This window comes from Cebidichthys violaceus, unplaced genomic scaffold, assembly GCF_023349555.1.
Source record: "Cebidichthys violaceus isolate CVI_PGR_0920_01 unplaced genomic scaffold, fCebVio1.0.p SCAF_28, whole genome shotgun sequence".
In the NCBI taxonomy this organism is placed as follows: Eukaryota; Metazoa; Chordata; class Actinopteri; order Perciformes; family Stichaeidae; genus Cebidichthys; species Cebidichthys violaceus.
In genome coordinates this window covers 5,275,097-5,293,813 of record NW_027176461.1, presented here as the reverse complement: position 1 = coordinate 5,293,813, position 18,717 = coordinate 5,275,097, and the positions used below count along the sequence as shown (strand labels likewise).

At 44.3% G+C, this 18,717-nt stretch overlaps 1 protein-coding gene across 1 annotated transcript; it reads right to left on the bottom strand.

Annotated features, from left to right (window-relative positions):
* Positions 1-10,559: 10,559 nt before the first annotated feature.
* prox2 (prospero homeobox 2) lies at positions 10,560-18,366 on the bottom strand. Its single transcript, XM_068721800.1, has 4 exons — positions 16,840-18,366; positions 14,779-14,886; positions 13,059-13,253; positions 10,560-11,412 (listed from the first exon to the last, which is right to left on the bottom strand). Exons 1-4 carry the CDS (start codon positions 18,364-18,366, stop codon positions 11,242-11,244), a joined length of 2,001 nt encoding a protein of 666 aa, XP_068577901.1. The 3' UTR covers positions 10,560-11,241.
* Positions 18,367-18,717: the final 351 nt, after the last annotated feature.

Genomic DNA, 18,717 nt, shown 5'->3' with positions numbered 1-18,717 from the left:
GGAGAGTTCAGTATTCAGAGAGACCTTATTATACAAAATGAACAGTCCTCGTAATAGAAATGGAGTATGGATGATCTCCAAGGTGGCCAGTGGGCACCGAGCTTCCCTGTTGTTTGCGTGCGTCGGGGTCTCTCTCCACCGCTCGGGTAAACACATTGCATAGGACCACAGCCAGAGCGTAAGAGCTGAACAGAGCTCCTCTATGTCCTCACCGTGTGTACGACTAAACACCGCGCGACAGAAATTGGCCCCTTTGCTGGAGTGGATTTTGTGTGTTTAGCATATCAAAGCTGTGAAAATAACCGTGTTTGCGTTGCCTCTGCTCTTTCCAGGTGGTCTATCATATCTGGGCCCTCAGACCGGATGGCAACGCAACCGTGTGTGCTGATCACTACGGCATCTGGGTAAGGGGAACACCCCTGGCTGGCACCGCAAGTGTGTTAGTTTCAATACAAAAAAAAAAAAAAAAAAAAGGGATGGCAGCCATGACAAAGCAAACAAGACGCAGACCTCATTCAAACCACGCTTTTTTTTTTTTTTTTTTTTTTTACACAAAAAGGTGAAAATGGTGATAGACAAATGCCATCAGGTACAGTGCTGAGCATGCCCTTGGAATTATCATTTCATAAATAATTTAAAAAGTAACCAGATCAAATCACTATATCTATTAATTATTGAAATATTGTTTGCAACGCATTGATCCCTCCTCATTGATACCACTTAAAATTGTAAAAGGGTCGTCATTCATAATCACTCTTGGATTATTATGTTAGAATATGGTAATGCGTTTGTAAAAATGAAACTCTCCATTGCTTATGACCTTGTGTCTTGAATGTCTTTGCGAACCTCTGCTTGTATACGTATATGTACCATAAACATTTTCCCCTCTTTGAATATATGCAATAATCCTATCTGCAGCCGCATGAATACTGGCCCTCCATATTATTGTAATGCTAACCTCCAGACTGCATGCCTGATAGCCAATACTTTATCACAGCTTTGCCTTTTTTATGGGTCTGGTGTCTCTTTAAAATGATTGCCCCTGTTTTGATCTGATTAATTTTGTGTGAGCACAAACAATTACTTCTCATCTTTATCTGCTCAAGGAATCACCCCTTTTTATGGGTATCATTTATTACAGGTGGACAGCTACTTGTTTATTAGAATTTCAAGCAGCCTATCACAGGCGAGATCTCCCGCGGTCTATATTTACATTTCAACTTCAGCTAAACAGGCATGACAAACGCACATAGCAAAAAAAAGGGCCAGCCGCGGCCACACTTCATTTTCATAGTGCCTCCTCACGGGCCAGACGGACTGGACTTAATGCAAAAAGTTCCTGACATGGTGGCAGAAGGTGCTGAGCAGGAGGGTGAAGAGGGAGAGAAAAAAAAAAAAAAAGAGATGTGGAGAAACCGAGAGAGCGAGGAAGCGAGACACACAGAGAGAGAGAGAGAGAGAGAGAGAGAGAGAGAGAGAGAGAGAGAGAGAGAGAGAGAGAGAGAGAGAGGAAAAAAGGGGTGAGAGCAGGTTGACTAAGTATGTATTTGAGCTTTCAGGTGAGTGTCCATCATTCAGGGGAAGAGGATGGGTTCATGGCCTCTGAAATCCATCCATGGCAAGGAGGTCTTCACAGTGAATATAAATATATGTGTGTGTGTGTGTGTGCCACGGCCACTCTTGACAAGCCAACAGCTGTTAATTATGAATTGGCCTGCAGAGAGGGAGACAGGCTGGTGAATATGCAGAGCTGAAGGAGCGCGCAGAGCCCATGCAACACAAGTGTCAGACCCCCACTGCACCCGGAGTGGCAGGGGTTGACCTGGGTGTCAATCACTAGCACCGGCCAAGCAACAGGACGGGGATTGCTTGGAATTGACCCAAAAAAAACTGCAGTTTGACTCACATGGAAATTTACTTTTTTTTAGTCGATGGTGGCGCAAAAGACTTAAGTCCGCCCATCAGATCAAAATGGCCAACCCCTTAGACCATGCTGAGACCAACCGACAGGGCTGGAAAGAGTACTGCAATACTTTACTCAAGTAAAAGCAAAATGACTTACTGATTAAAACACTTAAAATGGTGCCTCCTCGGATAGAAGTACAAGTTGGGGAGTCGAAATGTAGGATAATACTCTTATTAAGAATTAGGCTGACTTACCTGTTGTTAAATTAAAGACGACTTTTACTAAATAAACTTAACATGCAAAATACAGTGAAACATTTCAACTTATGTACACCATCACAGCATGGATGCCATGCCCAAAATATGCACACAACATGGTTTTCAATCAATATTATGCAACTTCCTCTGTGTGTAACTTCAATGGAATTAATCAAAAAATGAGAGGAAACTCAACTAGGCCTCGGACAAACACGACAGACCATAATACTCTAACACGTCGGCGGGTGACATATCGAATAAAACATCAACAAAGCAGACGACACAGCAAAACAATACAAACGACAGCTGAGGCACAAAAACACAATCCACCGACTCACCTTGCAGTCTCGTGCGCGCACGCGCACACAATGCATCGTTGCCAGCTCACCTGTCTGAAGTTGACGGGAGTCCTTCCGTCTGCTGCAGGCCTCGTGCATCCAGTCCACGCGGCCTCTCTGTCCCGGTACATTCCTCTGGTACATTCCTCTGTTCCTTTACGCTCCTCGACGGGTTTCCAACATTTAGAGCTGAAAGAGGCACTGACGGATCCGCGTGTAGCATGTTAGCCAGGCCGAGCGCGCACCTGTTGGGTGTGTTTGATTTGGATCACTTAGCGTGCCGGCCGGTTGGATCATAAACCGTGATTAATTAAGGTAGACACAACCTTTTCAATACATTATAGTATACATATATATATATATATATATATATATATATATATATATATATATATATATATATATATATATGCCGAGGTACAATGATTCTAACCTTAACCCATAATAAAGTAATGCTCATATATATTACTGCAGTTTTGTTGGCCTAAGGAAGCAACACGTTGAACATGGATGTAGCCTCCAGAGGGTCACCGGACACACCAGCAGCTTCATCTCTGCTGCAGCTGCTGATTTCATCTGTTTTCATAATCAGGACTTATTAAAAATGACTTTTGTTTCCACTCTGTACTTCAAACTTTGCTTAAGACGGAAAGTTCTTAAAGTAAAAGTAAAACTACCATTATTTAAAAACACTCAAGAAAGTATAAGTACACAAAAAAAAGACTTTGTTACAGTTAGGAGAGTAAATATAATTTATTTCCACCGCTGCCATTGATATATGATATGATATTGGGCTGTAATGGTTCTAATGCCTGCCTGAAAATCTTGAATTGTATTCTGAATTTGATGGGAAATGAAAGTGTTAAGGGAAAAAAGCCTGAACAAATACAAAGAGTTTCAGCACTGAACCCCTAATAAGCCCAGTTAAGGGAGGATTCCTACAGCTTATTTGTCATCCCTAAAAGCCCCTCATATCTCCCTGCAGTCGCTGTGGAGAGCCCCTGTGTCTACACACTACCATTCACAGTCGGACCGGGGTTAACAGGGCCTGTGCCTTTAATGACAGGAATATCTCCAGGAATTTTAATTAATTTTCCACTCTTACCAGCTGAATCTGCGTTAATTTCCCCCTCAAGGACTTTTATAAATTTCATCATTAATAAAATCAGACATTCAATTAGTCCCCAAATCCAGATTGCCAACTGTTTCATAACAGTCCTGGTCTGATTTTCCCTTTTTTTTTTTATTAGGTTGGGTGAAAAAAAAGTTAAAACTAATTTCATTAATCTAATTGTCATAACTTTGAACCATCTCTTAATTAGTTCAAATTAATATGATTAATCACAATAATGACAAAAACTCATTCAATTACAGGTTTTCAATGGCAAGTGGATGTGTTCGGGGTGATAGGGGCATAAAGGATGAGGGCGGGAAGCAGAGCTGGCTGCGAGAGACGGGATTGGTCGTGATTATTCCAATGACTGACAGGTTATCAATCATGGCGCACTTTTAATAAAGGCTGCTGGAACTTCAGTGGAAGGCCTGGCTCAGTTGCCTTCTTTCTTGTTTTATTTCTTCAAAATCCTTTTGAACTCTCCTCATTCCTCCATGAAATATGATCCTTCTTCGAATGACTTGAGCTGCACATTTTAATGAAGAGACCGGGTTGCATAAAAACAAAAATGGACTCATCCATATGTAAATAAAACGATGGCAGTGCACATGCTCATCTCCGGCTACCCCATTATTGCAGAAAATTGCATACGTTTATGCGCTGGAATGATATCACTTTATTTTCATTTGTCTGAGCGTTCGCTTAAAGCTGCAGATGAGGTCTGGCCCTTCTCTCCTTCCTGTCCCTCCATCTCTCTCTCTCTCTCTCTCTCTCTCTCTGCAGACATATGGATCGGAGAGATGCCTGCTGCTTTGCTTTCAATCAGGGCCACCGATCTAACAAAGCAGGGGAGCAGAAGCATGTCACCATTTGTCACATGCCACTGGGGCACAAGCTGAGCAGCAGGCACACCCTCGGGTGTGTTAGGCCAGGAGGGAGGGCTGCAGCTGCCCGTCTCGGGCAGGTTCCCTCTTGTCCCCGTGCTGTCCCCCTGGGACCAGCCACCCAAATGTCCCCAGTCGTTTGTCTGGGACGATTTGACCTGTGATCCACCCATCTGGATGGAAGGCTGCATGCATTGAGAGGGCCTGCTTAGCTTCCATCACCCCCCGAGGAAGGAGTCTGATGATCAGAAGACCCATCTGGGGATAGAGACCCCCCACCCCTTGAAGAGTCCGAACCTTGGAGTCCTAAAGACGCCCCCCTTCGCTGTACTCCTCTTGGCTTTTCCACGCCTGCTCATTCTCTGCGCCACTTCAAACGCTGCTGCTTTGATCCTCTCAGTCCTGAGCTATGGCACTGAGCAGGGGGAATTCACCTGCCACCCCAGGTAAAGTCAACCAAAGGCTGCTGGAGCGTTAAGCAAAGCATAGCATAGATACATATGTTATGTCTCGTCGACAGTGCTTATCATGCAGCTCAAGGGCTCCAATCCTTTACCCAATGGTTATATCTCACACAGCATTGGATCCATGTCCGATGCATATCTTGGCTGACAGCATAGTTGAAAGCCTGGAGCATGACAGACATGTAAAAGTAGACATTTTGTACCCAAGCGCGCCGAGCGTCGTACGCCACGGCTTCTAAGTTCCTCTGCTGTATGCGGTGGCACGATGTGTTTACCGCCGCATTGTTTGTGGAGCCCGGTGATTGGTGGCTATCGGAAGCGACGCAGAACCAGACAGTGAGCGGTGCCGTACTTTCAGGATGCCGTGACCACATGGGGCAGCATATGGAGCTATTTCCTCTTCTCTCTCTCTCTCTCTCTCTCTCTCTCTCTCTCTCTCTCTCTCTCTCTCCGGGACTTTTTAGACATGTCAGTCGGGCCTTAATCATGCATTTTTCTGCATGAGGGAAGAACTGGAGTATCTGTGCCGAGCTGGCTTCTGTGCCCTGCGGTTCTCCACCAACAACAGTCAATCAATAGCGCCCAGCTCCACTGTGTGCACAACACAAACGTGCACACAAAAAGGCTAGAAACACACAAAGAGTTTACCTTCGTCCCATTTAGGAGCTTGTGCTTATTCTGTCCATTATTTAGGCCAACATGCTTTTTTGATCATTTCCTTATTGTCATTGTGCTTTTTTTTGTTTTAATTAGAGGAGAGTGGGAACTGGTGGATAGGGGGACCATACCTCAATAGTTCAGCCTTCCAGAGACTCAGGGACAAAAGGGGCATTTTTCAAGGTCTAAACCCACCCTCCCCTCATATGCACAGCCATCTCTAAGTCCCCAGCCACCCTTGAGAGGGAAGCACAGCCTTCCATGTGCATAAAGTTGAAATAAACTGCAGTCTGTATTTTCATTGGGGAAAGTGAACCCAATTTACACGCTGCTCCATTGGAGATGAGCACTCTAGCGTACCCTAGCTGGTAATCTCGCCCAGATTCCCCCTTTGTGTCCTGCATTATTGTTGAAATAAATAACCTTTCACTGCAATCAGTGTGGGGATCTTCACTTAAATTATCACCCCACAGATAGCTCACTCATGATCTGCTTCTATATCCATTAACTATCCGGGAAAGTGATTTATTGGTGAAGGGTAAGAAAGAAAAAAAAAAAAGGGACTGAAGAGGAGAGCGAAGGAGTCAGTTTGGTTAGACAATAGTGCCCTCTACTGTTTGCACAGCGGATCCCTCTGACACACTGTGGATGCTGCCACTGATAAAACCTTCAACACTAATGTGCTGATGAAGTCATGTCTCCCGGCCCGAAGCCAGTTCATGTGAGCCTTTAAATACCGCCATCTTTAATTACAATGACCAAACTAAAGAGGAGGGTTTTTCAGATACCTTCCTTTTTAAAAGGATTAAGGGCAAAAAAAACCAAAACAAAATCCAGAATAAAGCAACAGAAAAAAGGAAACGTAACAATTTGTCTACCGCAAAAGCCGCCAAAAAAGACAGAGTACACTTCAGATGGATGTATGGGCATGGACAGTATGCCCTCTCTCAGTAGCAAATCAAGCCAGCCCCCCCCCCCCCCTTCATCCCTCCATCCCCTCCTCCTGCAGTCCCTCCTTCCCCACACTCCTGTGATGTGTCGTTACACGCTCGGCTGGCTCCTCTTCCATGACAGACTGTTACTTCCTGGAGCGGAAACGCATTTGATTGTTAACATCTGGGCCATTACAATTGCAAACTAGGGCTCTGTACATCAATCAGGAAGTGATTTCAAAACAAAGAGACCGTCCTCCAATCAATCTATTGGGAAGCGGGGGCATTACATGCTCCTGTAATCCCGGCTAATTAGCGGGATAATGGGAATGAGATTTATGAATCTGCTGAGATGAGTGGAGGTGCGAGGGCACACTCAAATTAGCAGGGATGCACGCCAGCCAGGGCTGCAATAAGGAGGATGTGCTGTTGGTTTTTATCAACTTCTCGCATGCTGGGCCACCTTTTTGGCTCAGCGTCGCTGTGAAGGGAGCATCACGGGCTAATGTGCAGGAGCGATGCGAGGCACTGTTACAGTACATCAAATCTCTGTCTAAAAGGGGAGAGCTGAACTTTGTGTTAACATTTTCAGCTCCTCATTGCTTCTGTTAAACATCTGGTATTTCACACTAAAAAAAAAAAAGGGAAGTACACAAAACAGAATACAAGTGAAGCACTTCAGTGGCCGTAGTCTAAACAGCAGACACGTTACATATGTGTCGTATCTGTGGATGTCCGGCTTTGGTTTGTTTCCTTAACACAAGCTTTTTCAAAACCTTTCATAAGTTTGTTGTTTTTTTTGATGCACATGTTACAACTCAAATGACACCATGGATATATGTTTGGGTTTATTTGAACAAGCCGACAAAGCAAATACCTTGGTGAAAAGTAAGCAACAAATATGGATTGACATCAGCAATATACCGGGACATCCTCTCAATCACCCAGAATAGACGTCGGCTGTTTTACACTATTGTCGTCTGATTTTTAGAATAAACAATCGACGAGGAGAGAGGCGAGTTGATTCCTTGCCTTGTTTTTCATGCATGAGGGAAAAACCAGCTCACACAGAATACAGCCACAGATTGCGTAGTTGATTGCTGATTATGGATGCACTCTTGGTTCATCCCTACGGTACCCCAGGGTGTCATCGCGCCCACTTCAGAAACCACTGCTGTGTCAGTCGGTGTTGATGTGAAGATATTATGATTTTGAACGCTATACGCAGCATCCTGGTGGCTCGCTCGCCTTGTGTGGTGAAACATTCCGTGAGTCTGACCTGAGAGTTTTGAGTCATATCGTTCTCCATCTGTTTCCCCCTAAACTTCCCCATCATCCTCCGAAATAGGCGAAAGAGAGAAAACAGAATCCAGCAAGGATCCACACTTTCTCTTGCTCTCCCAGAATTGTTTGTGTACCGAGTGAACGACGCCACTGACTGCATGGCACTGTGTGTGTGTGTGTGTGTGTGTGTGTGTGTGTGTGTGTGTGTGTGTGTGTGTGTGTGTGTGTGTGAGAGGCAGTGTTTCCCTGGAGGTGGCTGCCTCTGTGCCACCCCGAAGCCTCTTCCTCCCCAGCGGCCCCCGGGCCTGACCTTGCCCGCTGGCGGGGGACATCTCCCATTAAAGCAGCGCATTGTGATAAGGCCATTTCTTTTCCTTCAGCATCCCTTTAATGTCATCCCTGAAATATGAAGTCATTAAGCGATATTAAAACAGTGCTGACAAACTAATTAACAGAAGACATTATACGGGATGGGCTCGATTAATCCGCTTTAATTGCTCTTTTAAATGGGGGCTCCAATTAAAATTAATAAAGATTTACTGGTGATCACACCAAACTACACCAAGAAGTGGTTGTCTGAAGGGCAGCCTAAAGTCAGCGGCCTCCATTCTCAAGTTGCACTCCCTATTGCTCCCTGCGCCCTCCCAGAGTGAGCCTGCCAAGAAAAGAAGCCCGTATCTACGAGCAGGAGATTAAACAGAGGGACTGTCCCAATGCCCCCCCCCCCCCCCCCCCCCAGTCCCCCAGCTGCTTTTGTCTCCAGCTCAGGGGTGTTTGATCCCGCCTTAGTCTCTCCAGGACCCTGTTATGGAGACACTGGCTCATCTTCCTATTAATGTCACACCACACACATACATTGACTGTGCACAGACGTCGGTCACGCTTCTTTTTGAACCCACAAAATGTATAAAATACGATGTTGACAATTATGAAAGATTTCACAGTGTCCTCGCTGTGAGGGGGGGGGGGGGGGGGGGGGGGTGTTGAAGAAGCCCTGAGCATCAGTTCAGTTTCCACACAGTGACAAGTGCACCTCTGTGTGGAGACTTCTGTTCACGGCAGAATCTGACGCTGCGTAGTTAGTGGCTTGGACGCAGGTTTATAGAGTTGATTTCATTTAAAAAGGAGACTGGTGATTGGCTAAAATGGAGAATAAAAACCAAAGAGTGTGGCACTTGCTCTGTGAGAGATGAATGGAGTGAGTGACTGTGCGTACTACAGCAGAGAATCACTAGATGGTGCTGTTGCTCTTTTCTGTTCATCTCCAACAGCTGACGGTCAATTTATTTTGTCTCTTTCAGTGTTGCAAACTACAGCTTCCTTTAAAAAAAAACACGATTTCATTTAAATGTTCCTTTTAAAGAGGTCAAAGGCGTTCTGTTCACACAGAGTATTTTGTTTGAGATTCATGTCGTCCTGCCGCCTTTCACTTTTCATTTCATCTTCATTACGAAGCTGCGTTTTATCTTTTGACTATACAGAACATCATTTCATATCGCGCGACGTTTAAGTTGAAGCCTTGTCAGCCGGAGGCAGCGGAACAAACTGAAGGTATTATTTTTTTCGTTGTTTTCTTTCATTATAGCGCAGGTTGCCAAGTCTTGTTCAGAAAATGTTACACAACAAATTAATTTGAGCAAAGCACTTTGGTTCAACCAGAGGCATTTTAATTGAGTAGAGAATGTAAATCAATTTACTGAAGAAGACAGATCTAATTGAAAAGAAATATCTATTAAAAGATTAGTGGGGTTTATTGTCTCCAGTCTTTGTCATCAACCAATTCAACTAATGTTTTAATTTCCTTAATGTTATCATTTCTGATGTAATTGGTGCTTGGGTGCCTAATTGCTTTTCCTATTAAATATTTGGTTTTTGCGCAGTGACAGTGTAGTCTGGTGATAAGAAACAATGTACGTTTATAAAAAAGTGGTCAGCGATGTTCTCGTCTTTATTCTCTTTATTTCAAAGGCACCTTATTGCTTTTTGTTCAAATTACCTGCAAAACATACAATAACAGTTATGATGTGCTAAAAACGTCAACGCTGCCGATCCACAGTGAAATATACGATTTTCATTGGATTAAATTCACTACAGTGATTTTCTGGTTGATATTAAGCCCAAAATAGCTCATGTGAGATTGTTCCTGACGTCATCATACTTGCGTGTGCTTTGTTCACGATCGGCGCGCTTTGAGTGGATGCCTGGAAGAAAGAGTCACAACGGGGGGGTTTTTTTTTTTGTGGAATTTTGCTTCGGTGGCACAAACTGTGATATGAGGTCACCTCGGGCGTTAGTCATGAGGAGGGAATGCATTGTGGCTGTTTTTAAGACATGGCAGTTGTCCGCATCCGCACCAGCCACACAATGAATGCAGGCCTTAGAAAGTTGACTTGAATCGGCTTCGGTGAACAATGTGAACGGCATAGTTTGGGGGACATTTAACTGCTGGCTGCTGGACGTGGATTAGAGGCACCTTAGGGGCGACGGCGGTGGCTCACAGTATTTTCATAGGGAGCGTTAAACTTTTACAACTAAAAACAAAGCATTTACCTGGTGTGTGTGTGTGTGTGTGTGTGTGTGTGTGTGTGTGTGTGTGTGTGTGTGTGTGTGTGTGTCTTCTTTAAATGTTAAAATGTGTGAAAGCGCTGCCAAAGAAAACCATAACGCACAACGTGTATATTATAATTTAGTGCATCTTTAATTTGAATAATCATCCAGTACAGTGTCTGTGAATGAAATATCTGAAAATGATTGTACTTTACATGACCTTTTATACATGATAATAAAACCCACAACAGTCACTTGCATTATTTCCACATGCACATTCTGGGGAGCTAAACATTTACAACATGACTGTAGAACACTATGCAACATAAAACAGCAGCACATGTACATTTACACACACACACACACACACACACACACACACACACACACACACACACACACACACACACACACACACACACACACACACCTCTGAAATGAAATGGAATCAAAAGCAAACTAATACTGATAGTAATTGCCAAAAAAACTCTTCCAGTTCAGCTGAATCAGGCTACGCTATAGTTTCATGATAATACACTTTTACACACCTACAAACTCGGTAAACTCTCTAAATGTGTTGAGGCAGATTATACAAATAAACACGTAAACGTAGAATAAACCACAGGAGCATTGACGTTTCAGAAATAATTGCTTGTTTGAAAAAGTAGAACATACAGCATTTTAGAGCTTATTAATATTTAAAATGATGTGTCTGTGTGCGTTTTTACAGATCTACAAAATGATTAATCATCCAACATCTACATATCACCTCACTAAAATGCACTACAAGAAAAGATGAAATAATTCCGGAACTGCTAGTGACTAACTCCAATTCCTCCACTGTTCTAGCGATCCACCTCAGCCTATAAAGGAAGACGTCTTGAACTCCTCCGGGACGTCGCTGTCCAGTTTACAGATCACCTTGTATATGGCCTTTTTCCAAGAGGGGTCCGAATCTTTGGCTGCAGAAATGGCGCTGTAAAACTCATGCAAGGTGATCTCAGAGACCTCCAGGAATCTGTCTGGAACCTGTAAAAGAGGGGGGGGAAAAGTGGAAACCCTATAAGTTGAATCAATCGAGTTCGAATCATATTCTAATGCCGAAAAAAAAAAAAAAAGTGCTTTGTGTGATGCCGTGTTACAGGCGTACTGAACGATCCATCTTGAGGACCTGTAGTGCAATTCTTCAAACACTCAAACTGATGAAAGGGAGCTCGTGTCTTTGTTCTTTGCACACACTAAATAAATGCAATGCTGCAATCATTAGCTTTCATTTTGATGCCTCTTTGATTAGCTAGTCTTGTTTTCCTGAACCTAAACTAACTACTCGTGAGCTTTCTTTCCAGGGATTCCACCCAATGCTGTCAGGGCCACTCAACAAAACATCACTATGAATCCCACCAGGAATATGGAAGATTCAAATATTTGTTGTAGAACACTTGAGACGCTTAGGTTTAAGTGTAAAATTGTGATAAAGGGTGATGGCGGCAACCTGTAACTACAGCAGGGTGCATACAAACGCATCACATGCAAGGGATGCTGGGAGAAAACCGCCCCGCAGCCCTTGTTTCCCATCCAACTGACCAGTTAACACAACCGTTATTTTTCTTTCCCCTCATCTCCTGACACAAAAGCATCCCTGGGAAAGGAATGTCTTGGTCCCAAGGTAAAGAAAACGGTCCCGTCCCTTTCCCACCAAAAGGCCTTCTCCCTCGGAATCCACAGCGTCTTTCTCAGCATTCCGCATCAGTAGCAATCTCAGTCTCGCTCAGGCGTACTGGTCCTCTAATCCGGAGTTGTTTTAGTGGGATTTTGCGGCTTCCTCTTCCCACAGTTTGATAAAGCGTCACTCTGGAGTTTAGATAATGGCTGTAAAGGCTGGCCAGCCACAGGTGCAGTGTGACACACAGGTCAGCGCGGCACACGGACATACGTGCTGACAGGAGGACATACTTCAGCAGGTTAGTAACTGCTGGGAAGAATGTGTCAATGCCGATGTTTTAAAAAGGAGCAGTTTGGACATTTTGTGAAATACGCTCATTCACTGGAGGATTTAGATTGATACCACTCTCTCGTGTCTCTCGCTACGCACCTCCAATTAACGGTTTACATCTCATTTGATTTGTCCGTGCAAGAACCGAAGTGTGAAACAAGAACTCAACATGTTTGCGGGCAACTGCTCAGGGTTAAAAAGACAATGAATTCCATGTTCCTGGAACTGTTTTAGAGGTGCTGGTAGGTGGATTTTGTCACCTTCGGACAGAGCTACGCTAGCCGTTTCCCCCTGTTTCCAGTCTTTATGCTAAGCTAAGCTTTATCAGCTAGTGGCTGTGGCTTCATATTGAACTGACAGTCAACTGACTCAATCTCATTCCACTGTCTGCCAGAAAACAAATAAGCGCATTTCCCAGAAATGTCAACGTTTTGTTTCAAAATACAACAGCTAACAAATGTATTTCCCAATGTAAGATCTGTGGTGGATTAACCCACGATGGATAAAGAACAGAAGTGCAAATATGTTCCTCTAATTTAAGAAAACCTTGTTTATCTGTCGCACAGTGCGCATACAGAATGAGAGCAGTACCTCTTTTGACAAAACCACATAAGCAAGATAGAATTCTCCGGACGCAAACAATGCAAACTTCCACATAGAGGAGGAAGTGAGTGACACTTACGTGGAAGTCATTGGCTTTATTGTAGTGCATGTTCAGAGCCCGGAACAGCTCTGAGTCCCTGCTAACCGTCATGTCTTTGACGTCACTGATGCCGTCGACGATGGCCTGGCGGGCAAACTTCTCCATCTGGATGTAGTAGAACTCCCTGAAGTTGCTGAACCACTTGATCAGCTGAGAGGTGATGCAGCGGTTGAACTGGAGAGAAAAAAATAAAAAACACACATATAGAATCTATAAGTTTGCGCCGGAGCCCGTGCATCGACAATAATCTGTCCATATGGATTGTCTTTGAGCAAAACAATCAATCCCTGGCAGCTCCAAAAAAAAAGTGCTTTTCTGACCTTTGATCTCTCGGTGAAGAAGGGAAGTGAAAGCAGGGATCACCCTTTTCAGGATAAATGAAATATGCAATTCAATTTCAGACTTCAATTAGAGCAAACCAAAATGTTGAAATATAAATGCTTTTCAATTACAAATTAAACGGCCGTCTGAGGCTTTGGCATTAGCCCCCCCCCCCCCCCCTTTCCATAATTGACTGCAACCCATCATTTGGTACCTGTAGGGCAAAATGCCACCAAATGGTCTGTCACTCTACGCGACATTAATTGCTCGGAGCTTTTCCCACCGATGTCCGGGGTGAAAAAACATCTGTCAGGGCTCTGTATTTCTAAACTCAGTCTTGACATTAGTCTTGTTATTCTATCTCCTCATCCAGAAAGACAGAAAAAAATGCCTAAGGGCTGGGCAGGCATCAAAGACGCTTCTTCTCTCTGGTGTGGTGGGTGAGAAAGCGGCAGCGTAAGGACAGAAGGAAGCTTCCCTCTCGTTGACTCGGGCTGATAGGATGGAATCAGACACTGGGATTAGGTGCTCTTTTGTTCAGTGCCACTTCCCACCGCAGGATTGTAAGCAAGGAGGAGACGTTCGCAGGGCTGCAGCGACAGCATCCTCCCCCCTGACCCCCGGGGTCAGAGCAGATTGAGGGGCAGGGGCCCGCACTGGCTCAGAGATCCAGGGCCACGGTGGAAGGAGAGAAGATAGGAGAGGAGATGGAAGGGAAACGAGAGAGAGAGAGAGAGAGAGAGAGAGAGAGAGAGAACTGGAGGGGAGGCAGGAGAGGAGGTATGAGGGGGAGTTTGTAACATAAGCAGAGAGGATGTACCGTTCCTATCGGAAAAGACTGAAAAGAAGGAAGCGGAGATAAAAAAAAAAAAAAGGATGAATGAGAAGAGCTAACAACAGGAGACAGATAGGGAGACAAGAGAGAAGACAAAAAGAGGAGATAGAAGAGGAGGCATGACACGAGCCCAAGGCCAAAACACACAGGATGTTGTGTTTAGGGCCAGCTCATCGCCGCCTGGTTGCTGCCGCACAAGTCTAATACCAACTCTCTGTTGACACTCAATAGCAATGCCTTGCCTACAGAGTCCTTTGTCACTCCATTTGCTGACTGGAGTGGCTTTTTTAAAGAGAGAATGCCCCTGTATCTCCCTCTGCCCCCAGGACATACTAGCAGCTCAGTGGCTTTGTTATTTAAACCCTCTGCGTTTTTGTTTCTCTCCTCCGACACACTGCTGATTTTTCCGTCCCAAACACACACTGACAAGTAGATACCGGGGAGGTTAAACGCCGGACAAACAATCCTGCAGGTCGTTTGACATGGTAAATAAAAAAAGGGAAATTTATTTCTATGTGAAAAAAAAAACACAACAGAAATTACCTTGACATCAGGGAAGAAGGTTTTCAGCACATTGGAGCTGGGGTAGCGGGTGTAGAAGAACATTAGCTTTGCCTTCTTCAGATGGCTCGGGGTGAGGCCCTCCTGGATGTTCACATTTAAGTTAAGGCAGAAAAAAAACAAACTGGCAATTAAATAGAACACACAGCGTCGAGTCCTGTGCAAAGTGATAGCAGACCAGAGTATTGTGTTGCCTCAATCTTCAGCCAAATTGAATTTCCCTAAAGAACAGCTCGGCATTAACCAGGGAGTCAATAATGACCCTAACATGTGCTTATTGGCAAAACAGAATTACGAATTAGATTAGGGATTTTTAATTAGAGAGCGAAGCACTTCATGCCTGGCAGTTAAGACGGCTTGTTTTGAAATGTTTTGAAAAAAGGAGCTGATTTTCTGATATAATTAAGTTGATTTAAAGAAGACATATGTCGCTGTATTATTTTTTCCTCGGAAAAAAAACCCCCAGCAAAAATTAAAAATTTGGTAAAATCTTACAAAAAGGTAAGAAGTTACAGATAATATGTTTTCTAAATTGCTTTTTAGGTTAGTGGTATATTTAAAAAAAAAATATATATATATATATATATATATATATATATATATATATAGTGTACAATTTCAACATATAGTTCCTCTATTGACAATATTAATAAATTCAATACCTTCTCAAGCTTCCCCCTATGGCGATGAAGATGCTCAGCAGCATTTCCTCTGTAGTCCACCACCACGCCTTAGGTCATAACATTTCCTTATTAGGTCACCGCGCCATACATTTATTAGGGAAGCCTACCTTTGAAATATGGAAGTTGGGATGAAAGATTGATGTGGTATTGTTCAAAGAGAAGCAGAGCTCTTTGCTCTGTAAGGATAAAGTGAATCCTGAGAGGCACCGCATTATATTCCTATCTAACGCGTCGCGACAAGAGAATCAACAACACTGAACTGTTGTGACTATTTTAGGATCATTTACTTTACAAAGCAGAAGGCGAAGAAATGATTTATTTCAATTAACTGAGGCGAAGAACGATGAAATTATGAAATATAGGTATTATTTGATGCGAATGTCAGCAAACGCATACTAAAAAAAAAAAATCACACATTTTCGCTCTTGAATAGAAAAACTTATTCCAGAGGGATTTTTCTTTGAGGTCCTATGAAGCTAAAAAAACTGTTATCTTGCACTCTATTTCAATCATGTACATTCTGACAAAAGGTATCCAACAACAAATGCTCAAGACAAGAGCTCAAGTGTTATGGTTGGGAGGCACTTTTGGTTTCCAGCAGCACTCAGATGTGACCTTTTAGATGCACCCCTATCACTCTGATGATAGAGAAATAGATCCTGCACCTTTTCAAGTCTGAAAAAATGACGCTTCCTGAAACAGAAACCGATGCTTTCTCTGCCTTTGAAAAATTGGCTTTTGTTCCTGGCAATTCTTATCAAAGCCTTGTATTCCTTTTTATTTGTCTTTTTCTAAACTTAAAGTCATTACTCTGCTCAGATTAAAGAAGACGCTATAATTTTCTGTGGGGTTAGCGAGATCAAAGAAAAAATTCTCCTTGAAGTTTGTTACTGGAACTGCCCGTGCTGCAATGAACCTCCACCAGCCATTGTTCAAATAGAAGAGAGCTGGAATATAAGGAGTTTGTATAAAATAATAAATTAAATTAAAAGGTAAATATAGTATATGTGAGATATTATCTGCTGTAACGGGATTACTGCAGAATAATATGATGTGACGTTTTTACTGCAAATTCTGTCTATTTGTGCAAGTCGATTTTTCAAATACTTTTGTAAATTATTGTATAATAAAATGTAATTATTCTATAACAGCTGTTTTGTATTTACACAGTTAAGTCTTTCTTTTTTTTTTTTACATCACTGCATTTTCAACCCACATATATCAAAAGAAAACATCCGTCTACTGTCTCAATTCTTTTGTCATCGTTATTAAACAATATATTTCTAAAGTAATGCGTCAAAAAAAGGCAAAAAAGCAGAGCTGCTCCGCCTCAAACTATTTCTTTTATGTGAAAGGATATGTTGAGCGACATGTAGGGGTTTCGCTCCGCCATGCTCTGCAGTTCACCGCACTCGATCTTGACGTGAGGGAGACACAGATTGTCGACGGTCACCGCCCCCAGGGCCGAGGCACGAGGGTGGTGGCCGAGGTGGCCGGACGTCACCTTGGACCTCATGGCGATGGCGTCCCAGGGCAGGTCCACTGAGTCCGGGGAGGTCCTGTCCATTGATGGGGGCATGCAAGGGAGACCCCCGAAGTTGGAATGGGGCCCGTACTTAAGAAGATGCTCTAGGATCTGGCTGTCGTGCAGAGGGGTGCTGTAATTGAACTGAAACGGTGTCTGGTGCACAGGGTAGGGCCTCTTCACAGTCGGGGTGACTGAGCTCAGAGGGGTCACGGCCGGCTTGCGGACCACCAGTGACAGCGCCTCCGTCTGGTCCTGTGGGCTTTGAGCCTCGGAGCTTTCATAATACTCCAAAGAGCGGGGTTTCACGGCAGCCTCCTCGTCCCGGGGCTGTTCCTGGTTGGAGCCGGCCTGCAGGCGCTTCCTGTCTGCACCCACGCCGATCAGCATCTCCGGAGATGAGCACATGCGCTGCTGAGGGGACAGATCCGGCCCTGCGGAGGACACCTTCTTGAACACCCTGTCCACACAGTCGTTCACGGCCCTGGAGAGCTCCTGCTTCAGGGTTTCCTGCAGGTTCTGACTTTCTCTCTGGTGTGCCGGATTACCAACTACTTTCATTCGGCCCTTGCACTCTGCAGTCACTCTGCTGTTCTTCCTTTCAAACTCATCTTCAGTGCTTGCGTAGCGCGACTCCGGGCTTTCTCCCGGGGCGCCGTGCTCAACAGCGACTTCTGTCTCATCTCTGTCGTTGTGTTCAGGGTCTTCTTGGTTGTAAACTTGAAGGAACTTCTCCTGGAGCTGACGCAGGAGCCTTTGCATGCTGTGCAGCTGCTCTTTCAGCTTGTGACACTCCTCATCCTTGGCGTTGCAGTTGTCGCCGCTGCTGCTTCCAGGTCTTCGGTTTGCCGGCGCTCCTACGCTGTGTTCCTGATGCTGAGGCAACCGCTGCTTACGTTTGTTCTCCCTGTATGCTTCTCTGGCCTCTCTGGTGTCTCTGGCATCTGTGTCAGCCCTCTCACCGTCTCCGTGCTGCCTGTTGTTGGGAGAGCCCGCCATGACCCTAATAATGTTCTCCACTCTGGCCCTCTTGGCCTGCAGGTGGTCGGGCACGGGATGCTCCCCCTCCGTACTGGCTCCCGTAGAAACGTGAGCGCAGGGAGAGGGCGCTTCCACCGTGCTGTCCTTTGAGGAGACGCTGCACTGGTCCTCCTGACCGGAGTCAGCGGCAGTGGAGCTGGAAAGGTAGAAATGGCTTTCATCTAGTGCCCTCTTGTTGTGGATTGTCTTGCGGAGGAGTTGGGAGATGATGGATCCGTTGGAGTACGAGGCCAGAGGCTCGTCGTACATGTTTCTGCGGAAGCAAGGCAACATGACATCAGGTTTGTCGTCCTCTAGGCAGCCCTCGCTGGAGTTGTGCATGTTCTGGTCGGGAAGACGGAGGTTCAGGCTCACTGAGAAAACTGGCTTTCAGCCGCACGCGTTGCACAGTCAGAGTTATGAAATACAAGAATCTGAAAAGACAGAAAACAGCAACACAGTTAAGATGATAAATAAGAAAAAATGCTCTAGCCCTTTATTGTTCTTAAATCCTGTATGTGTATTTTCTATATTGTTTATTGACTTTTGCAATTTAAACTGAAATTTCTTTTCTATCTTTGTATATTTTGTCTCTATGCCTGTTGTTGAACAGTGGAATTCAAATAAACAGTTATGATAATAGCATGTAATGTCTCTTTATGCTTTACGTATAAATAAAGTGCATTCATTTGA

Coding starts and splice junctions, on each gene's coding strand:
- prox2 (XM_068721800.1), bottom strand. CDS start 18,366: ATGCACAACTCCAGCGAGGGCTGCCTAGAGGACGACAAACCTGATGTC. Junction 13,254..14,778: donor CCTTCTTCCCTGATGTCAAG/GTAATTTCTGTT, acceptor TTTTCTCTCCAG/TTCAACCGCTGCATCACCTC. Junction 11,413..13,058: donor ATAAAGCCAATGACTTCCAC/GTAAGTGTCACT, acceptor CCTCTTTTACAG/GTTCCAGACAGATTCCTGGA.